Source organism: Cynoglossus semilaevis, chromosome 7, assembly GCF_000523025.1.
Source record: "Cynoglossus semilaevis isolate Cse_v1.0 chromosome 7, Cse_v1.0, whole genome shotgun sequence".
NCBI lineage: Eukaryota > Metazoa > Chordata > Actinopteri > Pleuronectiformes > Cynoglossidae > Cynoglossus > Cynoglossus semilaevis.
Genome location: NC_024313.1, coordinates 4,641,414 through 4,662,505, shown reverse-complemented (window position 1 = coordinate 4,662,505; position 21,092 = coordinate 4,641,414). Strand labels below are relative to the sequence as shown.

The window sequence follows — 21,092 nt, the reverse complement described above, 5'->3', positions numbered from 1 at the left end:
AATTTCTCAACAAGTGTGGACACTCATGTCATAGATTACATGTATCTATACAAATATAAGGTCATGTGCTGGTTATACATGCACATATGAATTCATAATTATTATGCTTACTGCCATTAAAACCATACCAAAACAATGCAATACACCTGAGTGTCCCCACCCTGTGTAATGTTCAGTGAAGCTCTCTGGTCACTGGTTGGACTCGCACAGCAATTAAAAAAAAAAAAAAACAGAAAAGTCTTATGGGAAAATAAATGCACAAGTGAAGTTTTCTGCAAGCAGAAGACATGGCATGTGTCACACAAGTTGGGCTGTCGTGAGTCTATCCAGTGACAGACGAGCTCCACTGAACTTTTATAATTTAAATATTGCCTTCCATTGTACAATGACCTGATAAAATAAATGGGAGAAAATGTTCCGAGTTCGTGTTTTATTCAATATCAACAGTTCCACGATGGACTGGAGTAAACCTGAACCAAAAACAAATCTTGTTCCCTGTAGTCAATTCAAGGGCTCTCGGGATAAACGGGCCAATCGCTCCATCTAGTGGTCATCATCTAACACGGTATTAATGTACAGTAGTTATAAGTAATTTCTGTTATTTCTGACAACAACATAAAAATAGGAGCAGCTGTCATTTAAATTAAGTTATAGAATTTCCTTTACAGAAAGAAAACTATACCCCTGCTCATTAAATTATAACATTACATGGCATTGTTATGTACGGAGCCCCTGAAGGGACAAAGTAAACACAGGTTTCTGGTGCTAATCTGTTAGCTTGTAAGAGCACCAGAAAGATTCTGTAGCGGATTATGTGGATAGATGTCCGGGAACATGTATTAACAAAAATACCTACACAGTAATTGTACATTGTGCTATTAGGTTCACTAATAAACATAGCAGGTGTGAGGAACACCTCATTGGTCTGTATGAGTCATGTGACCAAGACAAACTTCCTCCTGACCAACGTCCTCTCCAACGTCACTCCACAGTCTGTAGCGTTTGACAGAGAAAACGGTCTTCGTTTGTTTTTAGGATTTTCTGGGAGAAGTCCTGACTTTTCTCCCCACAGCTCCGGGACAACTCGAGGTAACTTCTCCTCTCGTTCTTGGATTTGTTTGTGCAACTTTTGAAAGCATTTATTTTGTGTCCATTTCCCAGTTTTAAGGAAGTGCTGCTAGGACTCATATTTTGAAAAACACAATGCCAAGAGCAGAGTTTTCTTTTTTCAAAATGATAAACTATTCGCAAGAATATTCCTTAAAATGCACACATTGTGGGTGTTTCTTTCTGGCACAAATTTACACCTGCATTGGTTTGGAACTTTAGTCCCCGGAGCCATGGTTTTCCTGTTTAGTTTTGAAATTATTTTTGATGACAGTGGGGTTTTAGCTCCTCCAGTGGCTGACTGTGTACAATACTAAAATTTACTCTGGCAGTGGTTTACAGAACAGATGAAATCAGAACATCTTCTGTTTGATGTAGATTTCTTATCTATTATATCAGTGTTTTAATATTATTTTGAATTTATTTTCAATTCAGTCTCTATCTTTGTGGGGTTTTTTTCAAGACAGTAAAGAACAATGCTCATGCTAGTATTTGCATACCAAGGATCTTAAACAGATTATGATCAGGCAACATGTTCAGGATTTAATATCATCGTCAACATATTAAAAGTTGGTTGCATGCAAGTTTTTTCAAATCAATGTATTACGTTAGCCCATGGTCACATGCTCTCAATCTGACAGACTAAAAAACAAACAAACATTTGACTTAACAGTGAACTCAAACTCTACATGTTTCATTTCAAAACAAAATCATTTAAAGCAGACGTTTCTGTCAAATAAAGGATGAGGGTTTTGCATAGATACTAGTGTGAAAAAACGTTATTTAAGTAGATAGTGAAGAAATCAAATTTCTGTTCATATTATCATTTTAAACAAGCAAGATAATTAAATAATGACATAATGTAGGGATTTAATAATCTGATTAATAATTTTCAAGGGTTAAAGGGAATTTTAAAGGGAATAATAATAATTGAAACAATTAAATGGATATAATTATTGCATTCTCTCTGAACATGCGTAGGAAGATGAAGCTAAGATCAAATGCAGGATGGAGGCTTCGTTATTTTAAGGCACATTTTCAAATACCTGACAGTTCATTTCAAGGACTTTGCCTTTACAAAAAATAGGCCTATAGAACAATATTTTTGTGCTCACTCATGCACCAAGCCTCGTGAAACTTGGTCTGATATTAAAATGTAAATTTGTGGATTGTTCATTTCCTCTTTTCAGCAGTAGAGGGCCACATTGAGAGTGAAAAAAAAAAAAATCACAAGTTGTAACATTACGAGAAAAATGCTGTACGTTTATGAGAATACAATCTTGAAAACGTATGAACTTATTATTGTAAAAGTACAACTTTGTTCTCATAAACTTGTGACTTTATTTTTGTAAATTAGAACCATACTTTTGTAAGTTTGTGACTTTATTGCCTGTATAAAAAGTTGACTTTATAAAGACATTGATTATAGGAGCACCAACCTTGATATGCACAGCTACCGTGCAGTATACTATTGTTTAGATTTACAAACATTTCCCCATAACTATGGACCCTAAGTAGGGATGTCCGATATTAACTTTTTGCTGATATCCAATATCGTTCGCCAGATATTATCGGACATCCCTATTAATAAGAAGTGGAGATTCCAAACTGTAGCATTTGGTGAAGACCTGGAGAAATTAACTATTTAATACAGCACATAAAACAGGAGATGAGATGGAGACCAGCAGCTAGGTTAAGACTCATGAAAATTCAAAATGTTCTGTGGACCACATGGTTCTGGGACACGTTTGATCACATGTGAATGTGCATCAGAGATCCTGTTAAAAAAAGTACAGAACAAGGTCTGTTTGTATTAAAGTGCCTCATTGGTCGTAAAGTCAGAGAGTCCCTGGTTGATTGCAGCGTCAGGTAACTCCCAGCATGCAGCATGTGTTCAATGGAAGTGTCCCTGGAGACCAGAGGTCCAGCAGGACATGCATCAGCGTCGAGGACAGGTCCAGCAGTGCATTTAAAAAGGCCCGTCGTCGTCTTTCGGTGTGACGGACCTGGAGGCTGTGTCCGTGTCTTGACTTCTGACCCTGGGTCTTGGAGAAGACGTTGGGGGCAGGGAGAGTCTCCTTTTTATAGAGAGTAACCTGAGGATCTCATTGACACGAGACTCCAGGGCGGACAATCGTCCACTCAGGATCTGAATGTCTCCTTTCAGCTCCTGCTTGGCTTCGTGGAGCGTCGCCTGCAGGAGCGATTGTTCCGATACAGGCTGAACAAACGGGAGCTTCACCGAGGCCTCGGCTTCTACGCTGACACCGTGCTGGTAGGAACTCCTCTCCACCGGGCTCTTGTCCAACGGGCTCCTCTCAAAGGAGTACCTGGACGCTCCTGCTCGGTCAATTCTGAGGTCACTCTTAGTGATCCCACTGTCGCAGGAGTCAGTTTTGTGCAAAGCACTAGTTTCTTCACTTCCTTCTGCTGCACTGTTGCCTCCTTCTTTACACCCCGTTCTTCGACTTTCCTCTGATTGGCTGTCAGCTGATGTCTGCTGTGAGGATGGAGAACCTTTGGACCACTCTACTGGTTTCTGTAGCTGCTTTTTTTTCTCACCAGCTGGAGGTGCTGGTGCAGCAGAAGTAGCGGTCCGAAACCTTGACCAGCCTCTAGCGCCTCTGCTACTTGTGACTTCACTAGATTCGCTGCCCTCTGCCCCAGCAGCGCTGCCCTCTGACCTGCTGTGAACGATCTGACACAGTTGGTTCACGGCGTGAGACCGTGACAGAGACTCTTCCATCTCCTCCGTGCAGCTTTGCTCTGGAACAAATGCTTGAGGAAGAGAAGTCAGGCTGCACCTGCTGCCTGCACCTCCTCCTCCTCCACCTCCTCCTGTGCAGGGTGCACTGTTGTCCATGGAGGAGTCAAACTCCTGGAGCTGAGACGAGACGGTCTGACAATGAGAGTATGAGTTGGAGTCGGCCTGGAAGTGGTGGTGTTGACGCTGCAGCTCCACCTGCACACAGTTGTGATCCAGGTAGAAGTGAGACTCCCCGGGTGTTTGAGTGTCTCTCTGCTGCCTGAACTTCTGGAAGAGCTTTCGGACTGGGTGGTCCTCGGGGATGGAGAGGGTGACGTCGCCCTTCTGACGCTCCTGCTCCCTCTTCACGTCAGCGATCTTCCTGAAGATGATCTGCACAAAAATGGCACAAACTATTTTTTATGATACTTTGACACATAGAATCAGAAATGTAAAAAGTCAGAAAAATCAGGTAAATGTCAGGTAAATATTTAAAAACCCTACTTGACTAATAACTAATTACCTAAAATGCAATTAAAAAACATTCAGTATTTTCATTAAGATATATGTTGATTTCCAACCCTGGCTCCGTTGGACACACACAACAAACCCAAACTTTATAAAAATCATATAGAATTTCTAACAGTAATGTTCCATTTTCTAAAGAAAAAAAAAGAACAAAAGCAAGACCTAGAATCTGCTTCCATGTGCTGTTCTAATATTAAACATTTCAGGTGAACCAGAGTAAACCTGTGCAGGCATGAACATGTTCTGAAGCTGCTCCTGTTAATTATTCATGTCATTTCTGCATTTAATACATTCAAAGAAAAGCTGTAAATATTTCAAAACACAGGAACCATTTGTTTGAAATTTGTATGAAATTTTTCACAAGGGAAACCAGTTTCCACTGCAGTTCAAAATGAACAGAGGAAATCCTAATAGTAATCATAGGAACGACTCATTAATATACATGCATCTGACTGTGACACAGTGGTGTGTTTTTATTTGAATCCACCGTGCGTTACTGCCTGCCCTCTTATTGGCTCAGCAAAGATACTATTCCAGTTCCAAACCTACTTTAAGTCAGATGTATTTCATACATTAGTGCAAAGATCACATAAATCACATGTACCAGACTGACATTAGGGGGAATAATCATCAAAAATGTATGTAATGTTGCTCCCACAGGATGGTATTACAGTAATATACATATGATCAACTACGTCTCATGACTGCAGGGGAAACGGCTCAATGTCTTAATGGGATTAATATGCAGAGCTTGAAAAAGCACAATCAAATATTAATTAGGATGTTAGACTGTGCTAAGAATAACTTCCTTATGTTTCCTCTGCATATATTTGTGAATATACTTACTGCTTTGGGACTATTACAGTTGAACTTACTTTTTTATACTTGCACCAATTGAATGGTACACTTCTTTTTGCTGGACCTAAGTTTACAAGTTTCTGTTCTAATATATATATATATATATATATATATGTATATATATGTATACGTATATATGTGTGTATGTATATCTATATATATAAATACACATAAGGATATATTTTTATATATGCATATATACATTTATAATAAAATAGAATCTTGTAAATATATATATATGTGCTACTAATCATGATTAATCATGAGTAATTGTTATTAAATACGATTAATCCACAGCTACCGTGCAGTTGGACCTCACCCCACAACATGTATTTAGAATGTCTGTCAAACATATTGACGTGATTTTCTTTATTGCCATGTAAGCACACGACGGCGACTGTAGTGTTAATTGTTAATTGTTACCCGTTTCCTCAGGTTGCAGGTGAGGATGAGGTGACGAGAGAAAGAGTTGGCGAAGGCGGTGTAAAACTCCAGCACCCTCAGTAGAGCCTCCTTCCTGATGACGTGGAGGTCACAGTAGGTCAGGGCTCGGACGTTCGCGCAGGCACGGGCCTGAGTGGTTTCTTTCCAGAAGGCATCACCGAACACGTCGCCCTTTCCTGACGAGAGGATGTACTTACTCAAGTTAAAGGTATAGTTCACGGTTTATGAAATGGAAACTAACTCATGGGCCAAGAAATAACCTAAAACAGTTGATCACATCAAGACAAACTGATGACCCTGATTTCTTTTTTTAACTAAAGACTCCTTGGTTTATAAAACTAGAGCAGCTCAGAGGGTTAAAAAAATTATTTTAGCAAAAGCTGTCTTAAAAACAGGCGAGCAAATAATTAAAACAGAAAACTATTCTTTTAGTAACGTGGCTAAAATCTTGATATTTTTTACAGTTCCTATCTTATTTTAGTGTAACTTCAAAAATACCCAGCCTTTCCCTTTAACAGTAAACGACATCCTGTGGCTCTTTGTGAAGGTGCATTAGGTTTACAGTGATGAAGTAACGTGACCTTCACTCACAGTTTTATCAACACAGATAATCCTGTTGTGTTGGATTACCTAGTATTGCGATGACCTCGTCGTCCTGGATGACCTCTAACGAACCCGAGACGACGAAGCAGAGCGTGTCCACGCTCTCGCCGATGTGGAAGATGAGGTCTCCAGGGGCGCAGTGTGTGGTTTGAAACTCTACGGCCAGGGAGCGCAGGCAGCCGTCACTGGCCAGACGAAAGGCTGGGTGGTCGTTGAACACCTGTCTGTTCAGGTGCACGCAGATGTCCGCTCTCATGTCTTTAGGACAAATGGACAGAACCTGTGGGGGACAGTTCACAGTCAGTCAGCCACACAACACAAAGCCGACCTGTCAAAATGAACGCCACGTTAAAAAGATTGACCATTTGAATGTATTTCTCTGTTGCAATATTTTTTAAGATTGTTGATTTATCTCAGAGATTTATCACTGTTAATTACAGTCATGATTAATCGTGATTGATCCACAGCTACCTTGTGAATGATCCGATGAAAAAGGAAAACGTGTAAATCCTAGGACAGACCTAATTTGAAAGTCCTGGGGTTTTTGGAGGTAAAAAGAATTCAACAGTTTGTTCTTTAATTGACTAAATGACTAATAACCATTTATGACGTAAACACACAGTTAACAGTAGAAATCCTAATTTTCTGTAATAATGATTGGCCACAAAAATTAGTTTCTCTTGACAGCACTTTGACATTCCTCTGACTGTGTTTTCTCTTTGTTAATTAATTTTTTCTAACTGTTCAGAGGAGTGTGAGTCGACTCAGTGGGCGGGGATTATTACGCACACTAAACTCATTAACTACGGCCTTAAAACTCTGGTGTTCTTCACCTTTAGTACAAACACTGAGGCTGAATCTGCGCAATCGGCAAAAGAACAAACGGTTCGAGCCACAGAGTTCCCATGGGGCCGTGGTATCAGTGAACATGTAATCTCCTGTTCTGACCTGTGGGCTCCTCACTGATCTGCTCACCTTTCACTAAGGTTAGTTGGACATGATAGTGTTCTGTGGCTCTCACCTTCAGTCACACTGCAGCTACAGGAGTGTTTTATCTCAGACAGACTAACCAGTTTCTCTGGTTTAAAAACAACCTTCACAACAATGTTTAAAACACTGCAGAAATACACCAGGATAGTCAGAAGGTACTGAACTATTACTTCCAGTACAACTACTGACTGCTCCTCCTGACCTTGTCAGTGTCGATGCCCTTGGACATGGCCCACGTGGACACGATAAAGTCCATGACTCTTTCACTCAGACCTTTGGGAACCTGGTAGAGTTTGAGGAAGTCCCGCACGTTGTTGAGCATCTCGTGGTAGCGGTTGGTGTTGGTGTACATCTGCTGGAAGATGGTGGTGACGTTTCCAAAGATGGTCGCGTACAGCAGAGCTGAAAGGACGGATACGGAGGGTTAGGCAGTGACAAAAAAGAAGAAAATAGAACATTGACAAAAAATGAATTTTATAGCACACATTTGATAAATAATAAAATTTAAAAATTAATCATAAATTAAAATGAAAAAGCTGTATTTTCCTTACATACAGTGATTCGTTTTTTAAACAGTGTCACTAATCAGTCCTAATTACAGCAAAGTGCAGCAAACTACTGTTGACAATACCTCTAAAGTTACCACATACAGTACACAGTCACATGTACACTGTGGTACTTCTACATCAGGCTCCCTAATGTACATTTGCTCAGCGTGAGCTTTTCTCTGCAGCGCTGCTCTGACCTCAAAGAGTCAGTCAGCATCGCTCGTCATGACGTCTTCACCCGCTCAGGAGGAGAGCGCGCTCTCCGGTCCTCACAGCAGTATCACTGTGGTGAAGTTACTTCAAAGTGGCGGCTCGTTGTTCTTTTACTACACTGCAGCCTGCAGGCAAACGCAGCCTTTACTCCGTCCCTCTCTTCCTCTCACACAGCTACTGTATCTGTGGCAGGAGATTCAGAGGGCGTAATCGAAGGAGACACCGCGGTGTGACGGAGTGATCCTCGTGATTCAAATGCCACCACAGTAATGGCCGTTAGTTTCTCTAGGAAGTAAAGACCTTAAAGCGTGGCTGTCAGACCGCGTTGTTCTTATCACATCACTACTCGCTGTTTCTGAAGGAACGGGCCAAAGGTTGGGGCATGGAGATGAGTGGCGATAGTACAAGTGTTGGCAAAGGCACCAGTGGAGGCAGCGGCACTAGAGGTGTAACTGTTACTGTAACGCCCACAGCATAAAAAAACAGACACTTGTATTGTTGTTAGTGTTTAGATAAAAAACACACACACACCCATGTGGCCTGTGGCCAGACAGGACTGAGATGACTAAACCACACACACCCATGTGGCCTGTGGCCAGACGGGACTGAGATGACTAAACCAGGGGTCACCAACCTTTTTTGAAACTGAGAGCTACTAGTTTGATACAGACTTCCCAAACAATGTGATAATAATCAGTTCTGGGCTAAAAATAAACCACAGTACCAGTACCATTTTTGACCCTCTTGTTGACTAGTTTTATTTTTAGCGAACATACCCCGCAGGCACCTTAGGTAGTCCCAGGGACCACGTTGGTGACCCCTGGACTAACCAGACAAAGGCAGGCTCCTAGTCTGTTCACGTCATTATTGCTGACCACATTTTGTACCATGTGTACCAATTCAAGTACTTTCTGACATGTTTTCAATCTGGAATACACAGTAAATAGCGAGAACTTACAGCCCACCATCATCATGGCCACGGAGAAGATCTTCTCTCCGTCTGTGGTTGGAGCGATGTTTCCAAATCCAATGGTGGTCAGACTGGTCATGGTGAAGTAAAGGGAGGAGATGTAGAGTGTGTCTTTGCTCGGACCGCCCTCCCACTGGCCCGTGCCGCTAGTGTTGTAGCGGTAAGGGGTCCCTATGCTGACAGCCAGCTGGTAGAGCCAGCTGTCGGTCTTGATGGTGTTGGTGGTCTCATCGATGACCTCGTAGTCACCGATGCTGTACCAGATGCAGGCCAGCCAGTGGGCCACCAGGCCAAACACACACACCAGGAGGAGCAAGACGGCTGCTCCGTACTCCAAGTAGTGGTCCAATTTCCGGGCCACACGGCCCAAACGCAGGAGACGGATCACCTTTAGGGAGCTGAAGAGGCTGCTTAGGCCCTGTAGAAGAAGAAGAAGAGGAAGAGGAGGAGGAGGAGGAAATGTCCGAACATGTTCTCCATGAAACTGGTTGTAAGAAAAACATGTAACTTCTCTGAAACACGTATGTTCTTACTGGGAGAACGGAGTCTTCAATCCGTGTGGTGTTCCTGTGGAACATTGAAGACTCACGGAGGTGATTGGCTGGAGATCCAGGTGTGACGATGTCCTTCAGTGGAACAGACAAACATTTATTTGAATGTTTTTTTTTTTTTAATCTTCCATTTGAAAAACATCAACACACCTCATTAACATGTTCAAAGGCGTTGATGATGTCATAGGGCAGACATGAGAGCAGGTCGATGACGAACCACGTCTTCAGGTAATTCATCCGTATCAGCTTGGCGTCGGAGATCACCTCTCCAGCAGGACCAACAAAGGTGGTGTGGAAGTTCAGCACAATGTCCACCAGGAAGATGACGTCCACCACGCTGTCCACCACCAGCCAGGCCAGATTGTTTTGCTTGGTCCTGAAGGAGACGTTGTAGGGCACCATGATGGCGGTGTAGAAGGTGAGGATGAGGATGACCCAGTCCCAGGTGGGCTTGAAGGTGCAGTAGTGGAGGATGATGTGAGGGGGCGTCTTGGGGGCTTCTTGTTTGTACTGAGGCAGGATGTCTGATCCCAGCTGCAGCGCCTGAAAGGAGCAGGAACATCTGCAATCACGCCACCTACCTGTGGAGTTTGTCATAGCACCTCCCTACTGTGGACCCGTCTCACCTCAGCCAGTCTGGAGGGCTTGTGGCTGACCTCAGTCTTGTTAATTGGAGCCACGTTCTGCACCAGGTTGCGATTGTTGGTCAGCGCTCGAGTCAGTCTGGCAAACTTGGTCCAACCTACTGGAAGACAAAAAGACACTTTTTCTTTAGCATCAGTGTCTCATTGTGGGTTTTTAATATTAATAACAAAAACATTTATTAATTAATATTAATAAATGTTTTCTTGTATTGCAGATTCTTCCCTCTGTCGTGTGGTTTTAAAGGTATGTAAAAATGTTTACATTTTCATTATTTTTGTGATTAAAATAAGATTTTACTAGCCTAAGGAAAAAAACCAGTAAGAAAATAGTATAAAAAATAAATTAGAAGACATATATGTAAAATAAGATTTTACTAGCCTAAGGAAGACACATATATACAGGTTATTGCAAGAAATAACCTGTACGTAAGGGTAAACAAGATTTGTAAAACTTTTGTTACCTTTTTTTTTACTATATTTCATGCCTCCTAAAGGGTTCGTAAAGGGTAAATATATACGTAAATGATACAACAACTATCGCGTCTCTATTTCGTGGCTATCGTGGGCAGTCTTGGAACGTAACCCCCGCAGTAGACGAGGGACCACAGTACAGTTAGGCAGTAGATGGTGTCATCAGTGTGAAGTCTGACGTCTCTAACCTCTCGTGGTTTCGTCTTCAATCGGTTGTTTAAACAGCGTGATGTCTCTGAAGGTGCAGAGGAACAGAACCACCTTGTCCTTCTCGTTTCTGATCGGCGCCACCTGCATGTAAAGCCAGATAGGTGTTCCTGCAGGTGATGATAATGATGAACAGTTGATCCGTTAGAGCGGGAGGTGAAGGTTTTCTACAAACAAACTCAAATCTGTGACTCACTGGTCTTTGTGTAGAGCAGAACCTCTACGAAGCTGGACTCGTAGTTGTCAAAGGTCTGTCTTATCTTGTCGATGGTCATCTTATCAGTCAGGTCACCGTACATGAAACTGCAAAAATAATCATCAGGTAGAAACGTTTCAGTGATCTGAAGAAACATTTTTTTTCTTTGTTCCTGGTTCTCCTGTTTCCAAACATCTTCACGTTCACATCCAGCTCATTAAATAATAGAAAAGCTCGTCTCACTTGCAGGTGCTGCTCCTGTGCATGACCTCCGCTCTGTGGTAACCGGACAGTTTACAGAATCCATCGTTGCTGTACACCACTGGCCACTCCACGATCTGGGCATTTCCCAGCAGGAAACTGGTTTCTGCAGCAAAACGGTAAAAAGCACAGAAGGGTTTCTAGAAACATTATACGTATTTAGGGATGTCCGATATTAGCATATCATGTTGGCCACTTTGGCAGAATGAAAAAAAAATGATATAGTTTGTCAAACTGATTGACCTTGAATATATGGTTGTTGTTTTTTTAAATGTAATATTGAGCTAAAACGTGCTAACCCTCATGCTACTGCAGGTGTGTTGTAAACCATAATAAGCAGAGAAAACAAAATGCATGAATATTTAAATGAATGTTGGTAATCAGTCGAGTCAGTGGACAGAAATAGTTGTTGATAAAATGTTTATGTTCCTCTCTTAATGCTGGTTAAATATTCATGAGAAGCAGCAAAGTTCTCCAGCTCTACAACAGTTTGCAGACGCTGCAGTCTCCAGAGAACACAAAAAAACCCCCGTTTTTTTTCTTCCAAATGCGAAATAAAACGCCTATAGGCTGCCAGCATTAACACATCTGCATTTTTACTGACAAATCCATGTGATTGATGACACAAATCAGCTCTAAAAACATTCCCTTCAACAATGCAGATCATTTTGTTCTGCATTTTTTTATCATAGAAATCTCCAGGTAGAAAACATTTCCTGGGCCACACTGGTGAGGATTCTTTCTGCTGCTTCCCATCCGAAGACAATTGTGGTGAATCTGCCAAAGTTTTTTTTTTTTTTTTTTCGTTTTTACTTTTGCCTCTTTTGCTGAGTAAAACATTTCACAGAAGAACAATACACCACTTATTAAGACAAAAGCCAAATGTCACAAAGTGCAGCTGAGTCACCGTAAGTAAATCCCACACTCCATATATCCCCACAAAAGAGCTTGGTCTTCCTTTTTTGTGTGTCTTCTAAACTACTGAACAGTACTTCTTTTAAGGGGATAAATTATTTACACCTGTCTGTGAAATGTACATGTTTTTTATGAAATCTATACAGATTTATCTTTTTGACATTTGTATTTTGTAAACCAGGGAAGGATGAATGGCTTTGACATTTGTATTTTGTAAACCAGGGAGGGATGAATGGCTTCAAATGTGAAAAACAGTCTGTCTGTGGTGTCTGTACTGAATAATGATACTACATATACATGTTACAGATTCAAACTGTGCAGAACCTGATGTATTAATGTAAACATCAGATGTAAAGACATCCGAAATCTCACTTGCAATTCTGTGCAGCTGATTTGAATTTAATTGCAAAAACATTTTTTGCAACATATTGATGACAAATATATAATGAATGCAGATTGTGATTAGTTCCTAAAATGATTATCTATTACTATCATATTCAGATTCTTAATTTCTTTACGTCCACAGTGGATCATCTGGCTCCACCAGCGTTACTCTAATCACCACCTCCATACTTTTCTCTGGAGTCTTCCTCTTTTCCCCCTGCCTTAAGGCTCCGTCTCCAGTATCATTAATCAGATATATCCACTACATCTTCTCAGCCCTTGTCCAAACCGTCTTAACTTTCCATTCTGATCCTAAAGATCAATCTATTTTATTCCTAAACTGCCCATCCTGGTAACTCACAATCTCAAAAATCTGAATTTTTTTCAATGTCTACCTCCATCAGTTCAGACTCCTGCATCAATGTCTGCAATCCAACCTCACAGCAGGTCTTACTTTCACCGTTTACATTTTTATTCTGTAATACATCACCTCTGTTTCTCAACTAAACCTACTCCACACATCACCTACGTTGTGTTCTGTTCAAATATTTCCCCATTTCTCTTTACCTATTTCTTGCATCTCTAGCTTTTTACTTTTTTAGTTGTTAATAAATATTGTATTGTTTCTACTAATTTATCAATAAAACTGTTAAAATAAATCTTAAAAACAAAAACATTTTGTCAATTGTTTTGTGGTTTACAGTTCATTCAGTTTATATTCTTTGATTGCTCTTAACTCCAGATGTGATATGTACTTAGATGTAAAAGAAAATACATTTTATGTACCTTAAACTATCTACATCAGCACCTGAGTATATATTGCATATGTAAAAATACCTCCTTGTTTATGTGTCTATAAAAGTACAGTACGCCCAGTGAACCTATCGGTCAAATACAGTCCAGCTGAATTTAAAAGAAAATAATCTCCAATATATATCTCCAAAGTTACGGGTAATAAACATAAAAGGTCTAGGTTCTCAGTCTGAAAAGGTAAATCAGAAGTGAGATTTCTATGAACACTGGCTTAATCTCATTCTTCTTATATTAAAAACTCACCGCTGGATCTCCGGACTATGTTTTCTAGGAAAGTGTTTTGTGGAGCCACCAGTCCTCTCTTCCCTCCATGCATGATGAAGCTTCAGGTCCAGACTCGGAGCTGGTAGTGGTGATGAAGATGATGATGCTGATGGTAACTCTCTCCCAGCCGCTGATAGAGCCGTGAGTGTGGACCAATAGCGTCGAGTTGACCAGCATCATCACCGAAGCTACATCCGGGCTGTTCGCTGTCGTTTGTTCAGTAAAAGCTTGTGATGTTATTATTTATTTAAGGCTTAAACTATAATGATATCTATTATACTATAGTTAAAAATAAAAAACAAACAAGAACAACAATGTTATCGTGAGTCCTATCAATGTGACAAAGACATTTTTATTTTGAAGGACGTTTCCTGTTTTCCGCTTGTTTCGTTTTTATCGCAGATTGCTTTACATTGTTTATTATGTTATATTGTACGGTATGAACCTTTATTATTAGGATTCAATTTTTATCAACTTACTTACATGCAATAACTGAGGTGAATATTTTCAATAATCATGTCAAACAAAAACAATATAAATAAGACAATATTTTTTCACAGACAAAAATGTCCACTTGACCCCTTTGGTGTGTTGTCTATACTAATTGCTGAAAAAACCTGTGATTCATTGTTGAGGTGCTCCTCCAGATGTAGCGGTCTTCCAGATTGTCATTGCTTGAGTTAATTTCGTAGATTTTCTGCTTGATTTAAGTCAAGCCTGTAACATTCACTTTGACATTTTGCATGCTACAAAGATGCTACGGTTTTGCTGCTTAACGCTTCAAAAATTTCTGAAAAGCATAACAATTTTAATAGGCCAGTTTATTTGGTGATCGACTACAAGAAACATTTGAAGAAAAAAAAATTTTTTAATGTGCCGTATTTCTTTTTTTTCCAGCAGAGGGCAGTAATAACAAATTGTGGACATAAACAACAGGAAGCAGAGACAACACTGTGAATAGTAGAAGAAGCCGTGGTATAACAGCAGATAACGGCCTTCTGTATGACGGTTTACAAGCCTGGGCAGGTAGCGGCTCCGCTTGAGAGATTTATTCTGGATTGACGAAACTGTTGTTACCCTGTCTCCATTTTACACGGTGTTTGGGAAAAGGTGTAGTATTTGCTGTAATGTATAGTTGTTTTTAATTAAAGAAGAAGACGTCATTCGTAGCGACCAGCGCATCTGCTTAAATTAAATTATACGCTCGTTTGTCGAACATGGACTCAGTTTTATCGCGGACTGAGGAGTTTTGTGTACTTTTAAACTAACCGTTATTTGAAGTCATGGCCAGCGGCTTCCTGAAGACGTTTGTACAAACGTGCAATTACCTCCAGGAGCCCCGTCATGTAGCGAGGTTTCAGAGATTTTGCGGCGTTAAGGGGACGTTTGCGGACAAACCGCAGGGCACCAGACTGACAGAGCAGGACTTGACCGGACTGAGGAAGAAGCGGGTCCAAAGCTCGGATGTCACTTTCGGTAATGGAGAAGCAGCATCACGGCAACTTAACGGCACACAAGGTGACCCAATCGCCGGGCCTGAAGGTCCATCAACGGCAGCAAATGTCCACCCAGACACCGTCAAGACAATGCCCCTCCGGAGAAACTCTCTGACCGGAGACGTGGGTCAAGAGTTCCTGATCCACAACAAGTTCCTCTTCTACCTGTTCACCTTCGGGACCGAGTTGGGCAACGAGATGTTCTTCATCATCTTCTTCCCGTTTCTCTTCTGGAACATCGACCCTCTGGTCAGTAGGAGGCTCATCGTGGTCTGGGCCTGGAACCTGTTCGTGGGACAGTCGACCAAAGACATGGTGCGTTGGTCCAGACCGGCGTCCCCTCCAGTGGTGAAGGTGGAGGTCTTCTACAACTCTGAGTACAGCATGCCCTCCACACACGCCATGACCGGAACAGCCATACCTTTCTGTCTCTTCATGCTGACCTACGGACGGTGGCAGGTGAGCCTTCATCTCTTCAGAACACCCAGCTGACTAACAGTTAATCTGAACGATCACATTGGCCACATAGTTTGAAGGTCAATCATCATGTTGAGGTTGTCATTGATTCAGATCATTTCCATCTCTGTAAATTTAGTCATGGACTTGCTCAGGATTTTTAAAGTTGTTCAAGATGATAAAGGATTCTGCAGCTTCTTCTGTCTGGATGACGGTGTCGCAGCGGCTTTTAAACACCTTTGCCATTGTCGTCATAGTGTTCATTGTCTTGATTTTTCAAACTAAATTTACTTCGTGTTCTATTGGAAAAACATGACTAAGAACAAACACCCTTCGGTAAATGTTTTCTGATGTGTAAGACTTGACAACTCACTTCATATTTACAAAATGTTCTTTTGTGTTTCATTAATAGAGACAAGTTTATTTGATGTAAAACACTGCATAAGCACAGCCATAAAGTACAAGTACTCTTCCACATAAACTGAAACAAACAACTGATATGTTTTTTATAAATTCTGGGCCCTAGATATGTTGTAACTGTCTGCTTCTTTGTCTGAAGAAACTGTTGTTTACTCCAACTGAGTAAAGAGTTTGAGGAAGTGGAAGTGAGAGGATGTAGGTGAGAGGCTTCAGTAGGGTTATGGTGTTTTGCTCACATTAACTTCACCATGTGATGCTGTTTACTTTACTTACATTGTAGTATAATTCTGTTGTATAAATTTATATCATATTGTATATTTATAAATTATATGGTATACAAAGTGTTTTGGTCAGTGATTAAACTCCTGTTTGACCAATAATATCAGATTAAATACATGTAAAGGTGGAGCTAATGCTAGCTGCTGACCACAGCAATAAACACTGCTGGACTGAAGCAGGATGCTGTCAGGGTGTGCCGGAAAACTGCGGGAGAGGAAAAGAGAATGAGAATTGTTTATTGAATAGATATGAAGTATGCTCGGCAGTAAGGCAGGCTGGCCTTAGCCCTTCACAGGACAAGGCTGTTCTCAACATGAACTGTTTTTAGCCTTGGAAATCTAACCATCAGCCGTTATTACATTCAAGCAACAGGCCAAACTACAACCAAGCACACAGAGGTCTGAATCTTCTCCTCGGACAGTGAAGGCATCACTGACTGGTTATGACTGGTGTTTAGATCTGTGTCAGTCGAGTACCATGTAAACACGGTACCAGTGTGTACCAGTGTGTACTGACCAAGTACACACTGGTCAAACAATTGTGTTTAAAAACAGATCTTGGATGTGGAGAGACATAAAGCATGTATCATCTCTGACCTTTGCCTGCATTCTTAGCAGAAACATATCAGTGAAAGAGTCAAGGTTTCAGAACCCTGATTTCCTCTGGAAAAACACATTGACGATACCTGTACTATTTATAAACAATTGTGGAAAATTTAGGGAAAACTCTTTGGTGTGTTTAAGACATCGATTGACTTTCTGTGATTTTTTTTTTTCTTTTGCTTTTTTTCCCCCTCTCCAGTACCCCTTCCTGTTTGGCCTTTGTGTGGCTCTTAGCTGGAGTGTCCTGGTGTGTGTGAGCAGAGTCTACATGGGAATGCATTCCATTCTGGTAGGTTCTAAAGTTCACTTCCATCAGCAAAGGCTTTCTGCCATCACTGACTCCTGTATTATATGAGATCGTGCCCACATCTGAAGTTGTAACCACTGACATGACTCCAGTACCAAGTGATGATTCACTTCAGTCTGTCACCACAACAGAGTTCTGTGCATTTGCATGGACGCCAGTGAAAAGTAAAACTTAGAGGCTGCTGAGGAGAAACAGGAGGGAGTAACAAGACGAAATACATCGCTTCTTCTGCTCCCTATTGTAAATGTCCTTGACATTCTGAACTCACACACACGCACACACACACACACAAGTGTGTGTGTGTCTGTGTGAGTGGAAAAGTTAGAGATAGTAAAACGATTAAAGCCAATAAATAACTTCAGACCACATTTCTTGACCCTGCAATGGAAAAAGATAGCAGGTATTTTGTATTTATTACAATGTAGTAAAAGTGATAGTGTTATGAATTCTAATATTTTGTTTTGCAACATCATTGATTTAAAATTATAATTAACCACGGTTAAAAAATATACGTCACTTTTTAGAAAATGAATGTTACATAGTTGCCAGTGTTTACATGTAAAATAAACCACAAAATGGTGTCATTACATTTATGACCATAATGTGTCATATCACAGAGCAGGCAGATGCCTGGACGAACAACTGCTTTCTTTGAACGACAATTGACACTAACGGTGACCTTAGGAAACAGGGGTTCATTGTCTGACAAGTGTCTGAATACAACACAGTTTTCTACGTGACGTGTGTTGTGGATACCACTGTCAACATTATAAATTGGTGGATATGGTTCAATAGCAGATTATTATTGATAATAAAATGTATAATTGGTATAAAATGCTCACTCCACTCTGATATTTCCACCTTACAGGAGGTGATCACTGGCTTTCTCTACAGCCTTCTTGTGCTGGCCTTTTTCAATCCAATTTTAGACCAGATTGACACCTTCTACATGACTGACCACTACGCTCCTCTGGTTATTGTCATCTCCCATGTGGCCTTTGGACTTGTGGCTTTCTCCCTGGATTCTTGGAGCACCTCTCGAGGTGATACAGCTCAGTCTTTGGGCACCGGTGCCGGAGCTGCCCTGGCTACCTATGTGAACTATCAACTTGGGATCCTGTCAGATCCACCGGCGTCCTCTCTTCCTCTAACATTTCCTCCACTCAGTGTGAGCTTGGTCGCCCTGTCCCTGCTGCGCTTCCTCCTAGGTGTTGTCGTCCTCCTGCTGACCAGAACGGTGATGAAAGCGGTGACCATTCCTTTCCTTTGTGGACTCTTTGGGCTGCCCGCCGACGATGTGAGAAGGGCGAGGCAGCACATGAAGGTGGAGCTGCCCTATCGCTACATTGTCTACAGTGTTGTGGGTTTCAATTGTGTCTCTGTGGTGCCTCTCATCTTTAGGGTCTTTCACCTCATCTGAGTGTTGTGTTCAAACTGTCACTGCACTGCTGACACCGTTCACCTGTAGGTGACGACAACCAGCACTCGGAGACATGCAGATACTTTTACAGTCATCAAGGACTACTTGCTTTGATTTAGCTCTTTTTTTTTAATCCAATGAGAAGACCACAGTTGTGTTTTTATACTTCCTTACACGTAGGTAGCTCTACAAAAATACACAAATGAACTAGACGTTTGCATGTCTCTTTGTTGCTTGCAGAATAAGTTGGTTAGATAACGCCAACTTTCAAAGCCACAGCAGATTATCTTTCATCTTACTGGTATTTGCTGCCTCATTTACCAGTATACCTGACCCCACCTCCATGTTGTCCACTCACTACAACCAAAGATCATTCCTGTTTTCCTCTTTTTGTATAACATCCATATGTCCTGACATCGTGTCCTCTTTTTGTCGATACCTTTGGTCTTGGTTTCCATCTTTGATCCTCCTCTGTCTTAGAATCACAGAGGCAGGGCTCACAAGCTCTTTACTGCAGGAACCTTGTTATTTTATGCCTTGAAATCTTAAATGGTCTGTACTGACTGAACATAGAGGTTTGCTGGTCTTTAAGACCATCCAAACGTCACTGTATCACCACTGCATCTGATTTTAGCACTTTTTTTCAACCTTGACCTTTTCAGGTTAAGAGACTAGAAGAAACATTGAAATGTATGCCTAGTATTAAAATCACAACCTAAAGTTAAAAAGAGGATGAGACAAACCCCTCCAGCATAACTATTCACATTTTGTTTTTCTTTTTATCATTCGAACCTCCAGTAAACCTGCAGCCAATAATTACAAACCCAGCCTAATTATAAGAATAATTGTTGAAGAATATAAATGAGTGTATTATAATCCACTGTGTCCACCACGGAAGGAAGGAAGTGTAAGAATAAACTTACATTTTGAGATGCATAAGTTGTGGACACTGAGAATACTGAGTCCAACATTAACAGCTATGACATCACATCCTCTTTCATTTGTTATTTAGGTTTAAACAGTCTAAAAAAAACTAAGTATTCCACCTGTTCGGTGTCATGGTAGTGTTTGTTTTTCACATCCATGGTCTGTGTTATACTTATTGTTACCTCCTAATTCTTTTTTCTTGTTAGCACAAATATAAACCCAGTGTTGTTAAGACTTGATTAGTTAGTGGGAAGAATATAATGAAAAATACAAATATTTTTGATAATTTATTTTATCAACTCGTATGTTTGAAGTTGCTTGAGAAAAAAAAAGTTATTACAAGACGTCTCATATGTTCTCTATCACAGGTAATAAAACATGGACTTTTTGCACTTGTCCAATTGTCAAAAGTGTTTTTTCCTGTTGTAATTTATTGTTAAATGTTCATATCAGAGCTAATGAATATTTGTAACTGAAATGTTAAGAACTCTTGGCTGTTTTTGTTATACAACAACTGAGTCTAAAAGAATAAAGAAACAATAAAATAATTGAAAATAGTATGAATAGTATGTATGATTTTCTTTATTTACAATTGATATTAATACATTGGTAAGTATTTAGAAAGTTAACATGAGACAAAGACATTAGAAAAGTATAATAAAATCCATAGTTATCAGTAATTAGAAACATTTATAATGTGTCTGATTTCTATTGTTGGAAACAACAGTTTGGGGGACTATTGTCACTACTGAAGGGAAACTACAGTGTAGGCAAAGGTTACTGCTTACACACCACATTGTCGTCTTGCGCAACCTTTGAGCAATTTTGATAAGGTGTCAGATGTTAATCTGTTTAAAATGACAAACATGGCAGATTCTCTGCTTGTTGTTCTTCTGGACTTTGACCGAGGGTCTTTATTGTATGATTCTGAGGAGCTCGTGTAAATCAGCACATGCTGCTAGTTCCTACCAAATATACAGAAAATAATTTATCATATTAATTAATTGTATTTGTATTGTATGTGTACATTTGTTTAAATACATTTCTCAAATATATATTTATAATTTTAATTTTAATAAAACAATATATAGCTGCACACCACATTGCTCTTCCACTTCCACTTCTTGAACAGGAATTATGCTGCACAACATGAACCTTTAATCCCCCCTTTTCCCCTTTTCTTCTATCGAAAGATATCTATTTTATTCATGTTCCACGAGGGCAGTCTAGCGTATGAACACAATTATGATGAAATCTTGTCTGGTAATGCGGTCGGTTGTTCGGTTTAGCTCCGCCAACAACCATTAGGCCATTAGGTTGTCTGGTCGATTCGCCCTCCGGTGGCTCAAACGTGCAACTGCATATATAAACAAGTTCCCACCAAAAGGTTGTCTGCTCTATGTGAGGTCCGGCCAAAACGTCGATGAGTGAAGTTGCACGTTTGAGCCACAAGAGGGCAATAAGTTATTGGT

At 40.5% G+C, this 21,092-nt stretch overlaps 2 protein-coding genes and 1 long non-coding RNA gene across 4 annotated transcripts; 2 read left to right on the top strand and 1 right to left on the bottom strand.

Annotated features, from left to right (window-relative positions):
* Nucleotides 1-830: 830 nt before the first annotated feature.
* Nucleotides 831-12,444, top strand: LOC112487264 (uncharacterized). 2 transcript variants are annotated; one of them, XR_003050197.1, is made up of 5 exons: nt 831-1,089; nt 5,675-5,891; nt 10,418-10,446; nt 11,326-11,456; nt 12,000-12,444. It is a non-coding gene; the product is annotated as an uncharacterized LOC112487264 (long non-coding RNA). The 2 variants fall into 2 exon arrangements; XR_003050196.1 differs by having other exon boundaries at nt 874-1,089; nt 12,030-12,444.
* LOC103380816 (potassium voltage-gated channel subfamily H member 5) lies at nt 1,106-14,514 on the bottom strand. The gene is made up of 11 exons (XM_025057130.1): nt 13,693-14,514; nt 11,320-11,443; nt 11,077-11,183; nt 10,862-10,990; nt 10,185-10,300; nt 9,709-10,101; nt 8,996-9,425; nt 7,479-7,678; nt 6,314-6,566; nt 5,663-5,859; nt 1,106-4,246 (listed from the first exon to the last, which is right to left on the bottom strand). The coding sequence occupies exons 1-11, from the start codon at nt 13,763-13,765 to the stop codon at nt 3,077-3,079; spliced, it is 3,192 nt and encodes a 1,063-aa protein (XP_024912898.1). The 5' UTR covers nt 13,766-14,514; the 3' UTR covers nt 1,106-3,076.
* A 197-nt stretch (nt 14,515-14,711) lies between these two features.
* LOC103380814 (sphingosine-1-phosphate phosphatase 1-like) lies at nt 14,712-20,178 on the top strand. The gene is made up of 3 exons (XM_008312911.3): nt 14,712-15,668; nt 17,166-17,255; nt 18,142-20,178. Exons 1-3 carry the CDS (start codon nt 14,997-14,999, stop codon nt 18,691-18,693), a joined length of 1,314 nt encoding a protein of 437 aa, XP_008311133.1. The 5' UTR covers nt 14,712-14,996; the 3' UTR covers nt 18,694-20,178.
* The last annotated feature ends 914 nt before the right edge of the window (nt 20,179-21,092 follow it).